Here is a 14,734-nt window from a genome sequence, read left to right as displayed (position 1 = left end):
ATAATAATAGCATCTACTTCATTGATGTCAGAGCCAAATGAGCAAACTTATATAACCTTATAGTGTTGTATAAATACTAGCTTTCAGCATCATTATGATGATTCTGGATTCTTAAAGTTTATGATATGATATTAGCATAGTCTCTAGCATGTTCTACTGTGCTGAACGATCTTCTTGTTCAGTCTCAATGACAGACTAAGGCTACTGTCTGAGAACCAACCCAATTAAGCATAGAAAGACTCAAAACCAGTCAAGTAGCCATGAACTAGGTGATGAAGTCATCTTATATGGCAATCACTATGTATGGTGGATAACAGGTTTTTTTTTTTTTTAATTAAAACTTTTTTTTTCAAAACATATGCATGGATAATTTTTCCAACACTGACCCTGGCAAAACCTTGTGTTCCAAATTTTTTCCCTCCTTCCCCAACTCCCTCCCCTAGATGGCAAATAATCCAATATATAGACAACAAGAGTTTTAAATGTAAGTTTAGAGTTTATGGTTGAGGGGCTAGTCTTAAATGGGAAAAAAAGTTATATATAATTCATTTCAATTTATTATGTACAATTATATATAATAATATTTTTTATTACTTATGATCTATTTCAGTTTTGAAACCTTTGAAGTAAACAGCTTTGAACAGTTTTGTATTAATTATGCTAATGAAAAATTACAGCAGCAGTTTAATCTGGTATGTAACTTTTTCTTTTTCTTTTCCTAAATCTGAGTCTCAGCTTTATGCATATTTATGTAAGGGGAAAGGTATATACAGTAAAAAGATAAAGCTTGCAAATTCCCCCAAGATTCCTCAGGCATCTTCTGACTGTTTAAGAAATTCCCTTCTCAGACTTACTTATTTTTCCCCTATTGTGACCATGTGCTGAGATATTGTGCCACCTTATGGCCATATCTGGGAACTGAGCCTTCCCAGCATCCCATTGTCTTGGAAGAAAACTTGATTAAAAACCCTGGAAAATTTGGGCAGAGCATCAGTCTTGATCTTTTGGAAAGGGAATTGTATTCTATTGGCAAGGTGTGGAAAACAGAAAAAAAAGAGCTACTTGGGTTCATTTATAAGAGAGGTTCTTTGTTATACCCATCCTAAGCCAAAAAAAGAAAGTCTGGTTTAAATCATTGAATTTTATATCTATATTACTACTATTGCCAAAGTAATTTTCCCCCTTTAAAAAATTTCTCTATTATGTATGCTAATGAAGGAGAGAGGAAGAAGGGACAGAGAGCCCAAACAAAAAGTTACGGTTGTCCTTAATGCCAGTCAGAAAGCACATTGAATAGGCACGGTGATCCTGGGTCCAAACCAAGTGACAAGCAGTGCTTCAGAATGAATGAGGACCACTGGGGCAAAACCTCCTACCAGACAGGAAATGGGGGACCACTCAGAGAGTGGGAAAGAATGATTTTTAAGACCAGCTGTAAAATGGTTAACCACATAGAGATATTTGTTTGTATTATAAATTCTTCTTTTTCAATTCAAATAATTGATTTTTCCCTTTTCCCTCATATTTATATTTTTCTCCCTGAAAGTTTATTTAACGTCTATGGTGTGTTTTTCTGTCTTTATCAACATGTGGATGGTCAGCATGTGTTCAAACTTGAGCAAGAAGAATATATGAAGGAAGGTATTCCTTGGACTTTGATTGACTTTTATGATAATCAACCAGTTATTGATTTGATTGAAGCCAAAATGGGAATACTGGAGCTACTAGATGAAGAATGCTTGGTAATCATTTCTTCTTAATTTATCCTTTGCATTCCTGTAACAAGTCTTTTTGCAAGGTGGATTTTTGAAACAGGAATTGGAAACCCATATCTAAGAAATTTGAGGGGAGAGAGAGAATGGAGGGAGGGAGGGAGGGGGCAGAGAGAGAGAGAAGAGAGAAAAATGGGGAGAGAATGGGAGAAGGAGACAAAGAAGGAGAGGAAGAGGGAGGTAAAGAATCAGAGACAAGGAGAAAAAGGAAAGGGAGGGAGGAATAGTCAAGAAATTTGGAGTTGGAAGGGACCATATAGATCATCTATTCATTTTATTTTATGTTTCAAAATTGATAATGGATTTTTAATGTGTAAAAAAAATCAGAATAGAAAACATGTAAAGCAATATTGAAAATAATAATAAAGAAGCTCCCATTAGCAAAAAAGGCTTGAGGAATCATTTTAGAGATGAGGAAACAGACCGAAAAAGCATAGCCTGCTCATGGTCACACAGGTAGTGAGTAGCAGAACAGGATTTGAATTCAGATTTTTGAATCCTAAGACTAGTGTTCTTTCCCTCTTGCCACTTCTTTCCTCTCAGACTAAGTCTTTTGTTGCACAAGTATGAAGTTTTGCTTTGGAGAAGGGAAGATTTCTTTTTTTTTTTTTAATTTAATAGCCTTTTATTTACAGGATATATGCATGGGTAACTTTACAGCATTAACAATAGCCAAACCTCTTGTTCCAATTTTTCACCTCTTACCCCCCCACCCCCTCCCCCAGATGGCAGGATGACCAGTAGATGTTAAATATATTAAAATATAAATTAGATACACAATAAGTATACATGACCAAAACATTATTTTGCTGTACAAAAAGAATCAGACTCTGAAATATTATACAATTAGCTTGTGAAGGAAATCAAAAATGCAGGTGTGCATAAATATAGGAATTGGGAATTCAATGTAATGGTTTTTAGTCATCTCCCAGAGTTCTTTTTCTGGGCATAGCTAGTTCAGTTCATTACTGCTCCTTTGGAAATGATTTGGTTGATCTCGTTGCTGAGGATGGCCTGGTCCATCAGAGATGGTCATCATATAGTATTGTTGTTGAAGTATATAATGATCTCCTGGTCCTGCTCATTTCACTCAGCATAAGTTCGTGTAAGTCTCTCCAGGCCTTTCTGAAATCATCCTGTTGGTCATATCTTACAGAACAGTAATATTCCATAATATTCATATACTACAATTTATTCAGCCATTCTCCAACTGATGGACATCCATTCAGTTTCCAGTTTTTAGCCATTACAAAAAGGGCTGCCACAAACATTCGTGCACATACAGGTCCCTTTCCCTTCTTTATAATCTCTTTGGGATATAATCCCAGTAGTAACACTGCTGGATCAAAGGGTATGCACAGTTTGATAACTTTTTGAGCATAGTTCCAAACTACTCTCCAAAATGGTTGGATTCGTTCACAACTTCACCAACAATGCATCAATGTCCCAGTTTTCCCGCATCCCCTCCAACAATCATCATTATTTTTTCCTGTTATCTTAGCCAATCTGACAGGTGTGTAGTGGTATCTTAGAGTTGTCTTAATTTGCATTTCTCTGATTAATAATGACTTGGAGCATCTTTTCATATGACTAGAAATAGTTTCAATTTGGGAAGATTTCTTCTTAAACATTTAAGTTTATGCACCTTTTCAAATTCCATTTTGTTTATTTAGGTCAAGTAACCCTGAGGATCTTCTGTCTTGATTTCTCAAAAGAAAGAAACTTGAGATTTTTTATACTTAATTTTGAAATATTGATACCTTCTATTTTTACAAGTCATTTATGGAAATACACCCTCTTCCCTAATTAACAAACCTCTACTTTTTGAGTCCTCTTTTGTAGGCAAAAAAGAAAAACAATTAAGAAAAAATCCCTGTCAATGCCACTATCTGGCAATTTATATAGCATTCTGCCATGAGGAAGGAGGCATATTTCTATTTATTCTCTGAGACTGCAATTGATTTTTCACTTAGAGTGTAATTTTCTTTTAATCATCGTTTCATTTACATTATTTTAGTTATTGCCTAGCCTGTTCTTATGATTCTAATTATCTCATCATTTTATACAATTTTTTCTGTGTGTTTCTGAATCCTTTATATTCTCCATTTTTTTTGCAAATAATATCCCAGTACATTCATATACCATAGTTGGTTTTTTTAGTCATTCTCCAATTGATAATTCCTTTTGTTTCTTATTATATATAATATAGATACACACATATACAGACATATATATGGAATTACACATATATACCACAAAGAGTAATTATTTTGTATGTACATCAGACCTTCATTTTCTGTCTTTGAGCTCCTAGGAGCACATGACCAATAATACACTAATTTTTGTACTGTTCTTCCTGTCTGTGTTTGAAGAGATCAAAGGACAGGACCTGTGTCACAGGCAAAACGGATTGTGAATTAATGTATTCCATGAGTCAGGAATCTGGAAAAAGTAGTGCCTAAGGAAAGTCCAAAAACTGGAAGGATCAAGAATCAGTTACTGGAGATAAAGATGCTAAGCTGAAGAGTCAGGAAAGAAGCAGAGACCATTAGTTCTGTGTCAGTACCAGGACCGGAAGAGTTTAAGGACAAAGCAAAGAGGTCTAGGGATCAGGCAGGAGGGTTTGAAGAAGGAGGATAGGGTTGAATTACATGCAGTAACCTGTGGATTTTAATATTGAACTTTGAAGCAAGGACCATTTTGATTTTGTTTCCTCAATACCTAACAATAATGGTTGGTGGTTAGTAGGCCCTCAAAAAGTACCTCTTCCATTGAATTAGATAATCTCTCTGGGACATTTGTATTTTCTCTGTATAAAAAGCTCCTTGGTGCTACAGTTTAAGAGAAGGTATCTGTAGAGATTGCTCTTCTTAATCTGAGATCCACAGGTTTATGAATAGATATCAAGGGTTTCTTGAATCTAAATAGGAAAAATAACATTTTAATTTTTACCATATTCTAAATAAAACAGCCATTTCCTCCATTTAAAACTTTAGGCAGCAAATTATATTCTGAGAATACGTCATGGATTTCAATCAGAATGCTTCTGATTGAATTCAACCAGAATAAGGAGTCTAGGAAACAAAAGACAAGTCAGCATATTCTTAGTAGATACATGCTATATGCCAGGCACTGTGGTAAGCAAAACACTGGTTAAAAAGTTAAGAATCCTTGCTTTAAGCAATCTAAAGGATGACAATTACAAATGGAGCACTATGTTCAGGGAGTATCTTGGCAAATAAATTTTGATATTCCAAAATCAATGATGTCAAGAACAAGTTTTGCAAGAAGCTAAGCCAAAAGTGATCACAAGATGTTATCCTTGCTGGCACCACAAGCAGGATTATAAAAAGAGAACTCTTTCTATTGAGGGATTTCATAATGGTAATCATAGCCAACACTGTTTTTTTAATCTGAAAATGAAAATACCGCAGAACCACAAATATTCACTGAATCTTTAGACTGATGAGAAAAAAATGAAGTGGAAAAGATCTGTCTCTGCCAAAAATAAAATCATTCATTCCATCCTTCATTCAGTTGTGTTTTCCTTGCAATTTAGGATCCTTTCAGTCCTGTAAGTATATCACTCTCTGCCCATTTGATTAGACTCCCCCAACCTTGTTTTATCCTTTGATATCTATGCTACGGTGATTTTTTTTCTTTATTTTGTTTCTGGCTTATGATTTACCTATTACTCAGAGATTTTTTATTTTATGTAAATTTACTTTTCCAGATCCTAATCCTTTTTGTCTTGTTGCTATCCTAAAATAGACTGATAAATATTCTCTTATTTTCATCATCATTAATTATTTCAATATTCTTCTATTTTAAATCATACTTGCTTTAATGGGATAGATATTATTACTTTTAAACCTTTACAATATTAGCACAAAAACTCCTTAGATTATGTTGCATTCTTATTCTAGGCAGAAATTGCATACCGACTCCTCTGCTGTTAATTTATTTCAGTTTGTTATTGATGTTATTTTTTAGTCACGTCCAACTCTGTGATGCCAGCAAAGATACTTGAGTGGTTTGCCATTTCCTTCTTCAGCCCATTTTACAGATGAGAAAACACAGGGTCAAGTGACTTGAGGGTTATCTAGCTAGTAAGTGTCTAAAGCCAGATTTAAACTCAGAAAGATAAGTCTTCCTGACTTCAGGCCTGGCACTTCACCCACTAGACCAGCTAGCTACTCCATTTCACAGGTTATAGAGTGTTAAGTATCTGTGTCAGGTTTTGCAATGTTTAGCAACTTTTTCTTGCCACTATTAATGTTTTTTTTTACTCTTTTTTTTTTCAGATCCTTATAATAGTCTATTTTTATTTATTTATTTATTTATTTAATAGCCTTTTATTTACAGGTTATATGCATGGGTAACTTTACAGCATTAACAATTGCCAAATCTCTTGTTCCAATTTTTCACCTCTTACCCCCCATCCCCTCCCCCAGATGGCAGGATGACCAGTAGATGTTAAATATATTAAAATATAAATTAGATACACAATAAGTATACATGACCAAACTGTTATTTTGCTGTACAAAAAGAATCAGACTCTGAAATATTGTACAATTAGCTTGTGAAGGAAATCAAAAATGCAGGTGGGCATAAATATAGGGATTGGGAATTCAATGTAATGGTTTTTAGTCATCTCCCAGAGTTCTTTCTCTGGGCGTAGCTGGTTCAGTTCATTACTGCTCCATTGGAAATGATTTGGTTGATCTCGTTGCTGAGGATGGCCAGGTCCATCAGAATTGGTCCTCATATAATATTGTTGTTGAAGTATATGATGATCTCCTGGTCCTGCTCATTTCACTCAGCATCAGTTCGTGTAAGTCTCTCCAGGCCTTTCTGAAATCATCCTGTTGGTCATTTCTTACAGAACAGTAATATTCCATAATATTCATATACCACACACTATTAATGTTTTAATTCAGCTTATTTTTTCTTTTAGTTACCACATGGTACTGATGAAAATTTGCTCCAAAAACTCTACAATAATTTTGTCAACAAGAACGTTTTATTTGAAAAGCCTAGAATGTCAAATACATCCTTTATCATCCAGCACTTTGCTGATAAGGTATGATATGGATCTTGCACAGTTATCCATATGTCCATAATCAGTGAACATCTTTCAGAAAAGGAAGCATCAGGAAAGTGTAAGTCTAAGCTTCTAGTTATACTTGTTACATGTACTCACCAAGCTGCATTGGGGAAATAATTTTGAGTCACATTACAATGAGAAAACAGATAGACTTCAAGCGTATATGGGTCAATGTACATGTTTTATAGACAGTCATCAGAATTTCTTCTCTTGCTTTTGCTATAGACTCTAACTTTCTAGAGTATTCACTTATCTTGATTTCATTTTATTTTTTTATCTGTGACTTTTTGTTTGGATGCCACCTTCTGCAGAAAATTAGGGTGTGGTTCTGTTAACTAAGTACATGTCCTCTGTCTGGAACATCTGTGAATGACCAATGGTTTGAGTAACAAGGTATTCCAGGGAGTATTATTATATGAGATTCTACTGATGATATCCAAGTGACTCCTTACTTGTAAATTAGATTCCTTTGGAAATTGCATTAATTTTGTCAGGTTCATTGAATAATAGTAAATTAGTACTTCTGTTTTCTGTAAGAGTATATTTTATGTTTTAGTGAGGTTTCTGTAAAGTTTATATGTAAAATGAAAATTATATTATTAAATTGTATTTCTAATTGACTGTTTCTAGTTACAGAATTTCTGTGAATTCCCATGAAAAAATCTAGATGCACAAGACAAAAATCCCACATAATACTCATTCACTTCAAGGAGCATTCTATCTTTGATTCATATGTTCTCTGTAAATCCACCTCCCTCACATGATCCCTGTATGAAAAGTCTGTTGACATCATTTTTGTGCTCTCATGAAAACATAATTATCATATCAAATATGATATGAAAACACCAAATATCATATGGTATCTGATACCATATGATAAGTAGCCCAATGGTTTTTTGGAAATGCTGAGATGTTTAAGTGAGCTCTATCAATGTCATTGTTTGATATAACTAGCAAAAGTAATCACCAAGAAAGAGGCACTTGGAGATGTTTCAATCTTTAGCAGAGCTCAGGCATTGCAAACAGTTAGCGGTTTGTACTCTGACTATAAAGGTTCACTGTATCTTGTTAAAAGCTCATGTTGGGTTTTTTGTTTGCCTGTTTCAAAGAATCTCTCGATGCTCAGTTATCAGGATTTTCATGGGTAAGGTCATTCCTTGCTACCACATTAGTGTTAATTAAGGTTTGTTATTGAAATCAAAGAGCATCAATGAGCCTTTTTTTCCTCCTCCTTTTTTCCTGAGGAAAATGGTACCTCAGAGGTAGAACAATCTAGGGACAACTTTTTGAACTTATTAACTAGAACACAGAAAGTGAAGTGTACCTTTAGTTAATAGTAACCTGAAAGAGTTATTTTAGTTTTAAAGTAGCTTTTCATTAGAAAATCAGCTAAACATTGTTATAATCTAGCATGATAAGTTGGAGGATTTATTGTTAGTATTTCGTGGTTGTGGTAAAGTTACAGTCAAAAATGAAGAAACTAAATCCATCTTTCTCTGATTGACATTCCCAGCCACATTATCTTAGACTCTTTTAAAAGCATAAAACTGATGTCATCCACAGAACAAATAGTGATTCAAAGATTGAGAACATTTGCTCTGTCTCTGAAATTACTGTCTGCTGATATTCCTAATTTAAGATCTTTGCATAGGTAGAGTATAAATGTGAAGGATTCCTGGAGAAGAACAGAGATACAGTATATGAAGTGTTGGTTGAAATCCTAAGAACAAGCAAGGTTTGTAAATTAATATTTCAGTAAAATAATTTAATAATTATTGCGCAATTGCATACAGCTAAAGAAGTATATCAATAAAAACACTTCTGCATGATGAATATGTATATTGTATGATATATAAATGTATGTATGTATGTGTGTGTGTGTATATATATATATATATATATATATATATGCTTATATACAGCCTTTATATATCAGAAGTTCCTTCCTAAAATTAAGGACCTACATATATTTTGGGGACTTCTCACTTCTCTAGTTCATTGCCCCTACCCAGGTAGAATCTGAAAATGTCATCATCTACCACTCGATGAAGGTGAGCCAGTAGCACCACTTATAAATATTCATGCCCACAAGACTCAAGATATAAAATTTTTATTTTCAAATTAATGGTCATGGGGATGACATGCATCTTCAACATTAGATAGTAAGCCAATATACCATTTGCCTCCTCTCTTCTTTTTCAATAGTATTTTATTGTTTTTCAAATTACATGTAAAGATAGCTTTCAACATTCACTTTTTATAAAATTTTGAATTCCATATTTCTCTTTCTTCCCTCTCATTTCTTCTTCCCCAAGATGGCAAGCAATCTGATATATATTATAGATGTGCAGTCATGTAAATACATTTCCACATGAGTCATGTTGTGAAAAAAAGAAACAGTACCATGCATATGTTCTGTCAATAAAAAGTTATAATAATAAAAAAAGAAAAAAGAAACAGAACAAAAGGTAAAAGCCATAAAAAACAAAAAAAAAGTGAAATAGAATGTTTTATTCTACATTTGGGCGCCATAATTCTTTCTCTAAATGTGGATAGCATTTTCTATCATGTGTCTTTTAGAATTATCTTGGATCATTGTATTGCTGAGAAAAACTAATTCAATCATAATTGATTATCACACAATGTTGCCAATATTCTCCTGGTTCTGATCACATCATTCGGTATCAGTTCATCACAGTCTTTCCAGGTTTTTCTGAAATCTGCCTGCTCACCATTTCTTACAGCACAATAATATCCCATTATATTTATATACCACAACTTGTTTGGCCATTTCCCAATTGATGGACATTTCCTCAATTTCCAATTCTTTGCCACCACAGAAGCTACTATAAATATTTTTGTATATGTAGGTCCTTCTCCCCTCCCTTTTTAATCATCTCTTTGTGATACAGACCTAATAATGATATTGCTGCATCAAAGGGTATGCACACTTTGATTGTTCTTTGGACATAGTTCCAAATTGCTCTCCAGAATGAATGAATCAGTTAACAACTATACCAACGATACATTAGTGTACTAATTTTCCCACATCTTCTCCAATGTTTACCATTTTCCTATTCTGTCATATTAGCTGATAGATGGAAAGTGGTACCTCAGATATGTTTTAATTCATATTTCTTTAATCAATAATGAGTTAGGGCATTTTTCACATAATTATTGATAGCTTTAATTTAATCTGAAAACTGCCTATTCATATCCTTTACCATTTCTTAGTTGTGGAATGATTTGTATTATAAATTGGACTCAATTCTCTATTATTTGAGAAATGTGTCTCTTTTCTTCTTAAGTCCCTAAAGAGCATGTCTTCTATTTACAATAGCAGCCAGATCTCCCTGTGGAGTTTTAGAAGTAAAGAGTACTTCTCTCAAATTTTTAAATTCCCTGTCCTTCTCATCTCTCTCCCTCACACTGTAAGTAAGTTGTTTTATTCAAATTTTCCTGGGAATATTTTGGGAAAGATCTTCAAAAAACAGGAGGAAGAGAAGGAGTCAGATGCCCCAAGTATGGGTTCTACAGTGATGAAAATTTGTTATCTTCCCTCTAAGTATACATATAAATGCTTTTTAAATAAGCAGTACAAATTTTCTAAATTTTAAGTATAGTAGTGACTAGCTGCTTTTTGAGTGTGAGTTCACTGAGTTCATTAACTCTCATGATTGTCAAATTTATAGATGATTAGCTTTGGTTAAGAGAGATAGTTATCTTAAGACAATGGAAACCATATTGAAAAGCATTTTAGCAGGATGAAACATAAAGCTAAAATGAAGAAACTGATACACAAAATAAAAGTCCTGCATTTAGATTCAGAAAATCAAATACAAAAATACAGAATACAGGAAATCTGATTGGAAGGGCAGAGTGGGGAGAAAATAGCACATGTTATTGTTTAAATTTGAAGGTCTTAGTTGGCCACAAGCTTGCCTTCTGCTTAAAAACAAAACAATAGGAAAACCTGCTAATATATTCAGCCTGAATGATCGTTATTGTTAATAATGATGATTCACAATTTTGTAGTGTTTTAAAGTTCATCAAGTGCTTTTTACAAGTAGGTTCCACAAGCAAATAGGTTAGTAGGTACATTATTATCTCCATTTTACAATTGGGGGAATTGAAGCTTAGAGAGATATGGGAAGTGATTTATCAAACAGTCGGAAGGGTCAGAATGTTTCTGATAGTAGCTAATTGTGTGTCTCTGGGCAAATCATTTAACTGCAATGAACCTTGCCTGTTACCCTAGGACCACTAAGGTGGAGAAAGAAAACCCATTTGTGTTGGTAAAGAGGAGTTCTTACAGTTTGAGCTCTCCATAGTAATGAAACAATGGCACATTCAAATTTTGCCTTATGGTTAAGAGAAGTAAAGGGAGTGTAATGAAATGTTGGACTGAACATTAAGAACCTATATACTGCATGACTTTTATGGAAATGCTTTGTGTAACCTCTCATGTGCCTTCCTGGGATGGGGGAAGGAAGTAAAGAAGGAGAAAGGGAGAGAATCTGGAACTCAGTTTTTTAAAAAAATAATAATAACAGTTTTTTATTTTTCAAAACACATGCAAAGATGGTTTTCAACATTCACCCTTGCAAAAACTTGTATTTTAACTTTTTCTCCCTCCTCCACTAGACGGCAAGTAATCCAGTATAGGTTAAACATGTGTAATTCTAAACATATTTCCACATTGCTGCACAAGAAAAATCAGATCAAAAGGGAAGGAAGAATGAGAAAGAAACAAACAACAACAGGTGAAAATACTGTGCTTTGATCAATATTCAGACTCCATAGTTTTCTCTCTGGATGCAGATGCCTCTTTCCATCCCAAGTCTATTGGAATTGCCTTGAATTACTTCATTGTTGAAAAGAACCAACTCCATCATAGTTGATCATTGGAACTCAAAGTTTTGAAAACAAAAGTTTTTTAAAAATTATTTTAAGTGTAACTGAGAAAAATAAAATCTTAAAAAAATTTTTAAAAAAAAATATCTCTTTAAAAAAATACCTAACAAAAAAGAAAGAAAAGAATCTACATTCAAGTGCAAGCATTAATTTACCTGGCAGAGTTGGATGAGTTACTTTCTCTGGTCTCATTTTCTGCACCTGTCAAATGAGGAAGGATTGGATTAATTGACCTACTTGGCAGGTCCTACGGAGAGAGTACCTGGCCTTGACTCAAGAAGGTCTGGATTCAGATCCAGCTTGGATGCCAGCTATGTGACCCTGGGCAAGCCATATAAACTCTGTCTGCCTCAGATTCTTCATGTATTTAATTGGGATAACAATAGCACCTCCCTCCAAGAGTCATTGTGAGGATCAAATGGGCTAATATTTGTGAAGCACTTTGAAAAACTTACAATGCTATATAAGCACTAATTGTTATTATTCTTATCTCTGATAAATGTTGTACTCTTTGTCATTTTTCAGTTTCCTCTCTGTGCTAGTTTTTTCCAAGAAAACCCAGGTCCTCCTCCTCCCTTCAATTCATCTATCACGGTCAAATCAGCCAAGCAAGTAGTCAAGCCAAATAACAAGAATTTCCGGACAACAGTTGGCAACAAGGTACCAAGAAGATCTTTGGGAGTAGTAAAGAGAAGGGAGTCTGTGTGTGTGAGTTCTGCTGCTTCTCTTGGAGAGTCATGTATACCTAATCTATATTCTAGGGCAGATGTGGAAAATATCATTTTTAAAATATAAACATATAAACAATTCAAATATAATATATAACACATAATAATGCAGCAAATAAATAATACAAATATAAAAATAGAATAATATATTAACAGTGGGGTGTTTATTAAGGTAACACAAGTCTGGCCCAAATTTTTTGGGGGGGCTTTTTATTGGCTGCTGCTTTCAGTATCCTTTGGAAAGTAATCATCACAATAACAATAGCTTATGTTTATAGGACACTTTGTGGTCACCAAATGCTTTATTTGCATTACCTCACTCAAGGTATCAATATGCTTTATTATGCCAAATATTGTCCTGTGTTTTCAAGATTATTTGTTTTTAAATCAGATCCATGGTTTCATTGGTATACAGGGAATTGTCTCAATGAGAAACTTCATTTCCCAGAGCAAATGGGCAGTTGATTTCAAACCTAGAGTCTTAAAATTATCTAGGCCCCTGAGATCAAAGAATTAGGGCTGGTTAAACATAGTCAATGAGTATGAGGCAGGCCTTGAACTTGGGTCTTTCTGATACTGAGACCAGCTCTCAGTCCAGTATACTACAGAGTATCTCTGCATCGTTTATAAAAACAATGTTAAATCTTGTGTTTTTATAACTCAGAAGGTTGTTATGAGATACAGCTGAAATAAATATATGTAAAGCACTTTGCAAAGCTTAACACACTGTGTAACTGTAAATTATTATTGCTGAAGTTCAAGCTTATCCTAATTCACCAGTGCTGGTAATCTCAACAACGTGAGCATTTCTTTCAACCAAGCAACTTGCATCCAATCCTACCCTGGGAGCTTCTTGCCCATGTTCTCCCATAAATTTACATCCAATGTTCTAAAAGCACGTTCATTATTTTAACAGTTTTTGGTGGAACACAGAGGCTAGCCATCAGTTATCCTTTCTCTTGACTACATGACCAATCCACTTTTTTTTTCCAGACATATATTTCTCTGGTCACATTCACATTATTCATTTGAATGTGTTGATGCTTGCTTTAATCCCCTATATATCTTTTCATTTTTCTTTGGCAACCCTCACCTTCAAATCTTCAAAGAACGCCAATATCACATTAACTCACAGCCATTATTACTAGAAGGATATCTGAGTAAACAATATAGGTCTTTGTTTTAGGGTGAAATTTGGAGTTGCTAAAAAGAGCCCTCCAACTGCCCAAAGACAAATTATCCATTCTGTCTCCCTTGTTCATTTTGGGGTCTAATATCCATTTGTCATATTGATTGTGTGCTTACCTATACAGGTGTATATGTTATATGTGTGTATATGCACACATGCTAACAGATGAGCATATAAATATCACATTCTAAACAATAAACATTCTTCATCTACTTGTTTTTCCCTATGTGAATCATTAGGTGAAACTCCTTTGAATGGTTATGAATTTCACTTACTAGGTGTTATAGCATTCCAGGTCTTGCCACAATCACTAGAAGAAATATCTGACACAGTTTGCTAGCTTATTTTGAAAATTTGAGACAATTTTCATTAAATTTAATTTTTTTAAGTATCATATGTGATATACACCCTGAAATATCCCCCCCCACTTTTTAAAGCATTTTGATTTGCTTTTCCCCCTCTTCATACTGAGATAACATGGAAGCTAAGAATGTGTTGATTGTCTAGATGCAAAGGTTAACTTAGGTTCAATATGACATCGATTTATGACTTTTAATATGACCTGAAAATTTATGATTTTGTAGTTCCGAAGCTCTTTGTATTTGCTGATGGAGACGCTCAATGCAACCACACCTCACTATGTGAGATGCATAAAGCCAAACGATGAGAAGCTCCCATTTGAGTAAGTGCTCCAATATTCCTGAAGATGCAAATATTGTTCAGTGTCATGGCAAATTATTTAATAATATTCTTAGAGAGCACAAAAGATTAGGGAACAGAATTTGCTTTATTAATGATTTTCTAAGTCTGATGATTGATATGAATTAATTTAGTGTAAAATTGGGGAAAAACATTTTTTCTATTCAGAAAAAATGAGTTTTAGGTATAAAGAAGAATTTATGATTTTAAAATACAAGATTTGAAATAAAAATTCTTTTATTCAGTGCTTTTTAATATCTTTTATATTATTTTTCTTAGTCCTGAAGATGCCAAGATAGCTATGACATAGATCTTGCTCTCAAGG

The 14,734-nt window shown here is 33.9% G+C and overlaps 1 protein-coding gene across 3 annotated transcripts in view; it reads left to right on the top strand.

Moving 5' to 3' along the window:
• MYO5C (myosin VC) overlaps window positions 1-14,734 on the top strand; it is a 139,926-nt gene that overhangs the window by 58,143 nt on the left and 67,049 nt on the right. For all 3 annotated transcript variants that reach the window (XM_031955213.1, XM_031955214.1, XM_031955215.1), the window contains 6 exons: window positions 611-692; window positions 1,602-1,742; window positions 6,730-6,855; window positions 8,531-8,614; window positions 12,319-12,453; window positions 14,295-14,392. In XM_031955213.1, the coding sequence (XP_031811073.1) occupies window positions 611-692; window positions 1,602-1,742; window positions 6,730-6,855; window positions 8,531-8,614; window positions 12,319-12,453; window positions 14,295-14,392 (666 nt within the window). The remainder of the gene's footprint in view (window positions 1-610; window positions 693-1,601; window positions 1,743-6,729; window positions 6,856-8,530; window positions 8,615-12,318; window positions 12,454-14,294; window positions 14,393-14,734) is intronic.

This window comes from Sarcophilus harrisii, chromosome 2 (genome assembly GCF_902635505.1).
Source record: "Sarcophilus harrisii chromosome 2, mSarHar1.11, whole genome shotgun sequence".
Classification (NCBI taxonomy): Eukaryota; Metazoa; Chordata; class Mammalia; order Dasyuromorphia; family Dasyuridae; genus Sarcophilus; species Sarcophilus harrisii.
This window is presented reverse-complemented; position numbering and strand designations above follow the sequence as displayed.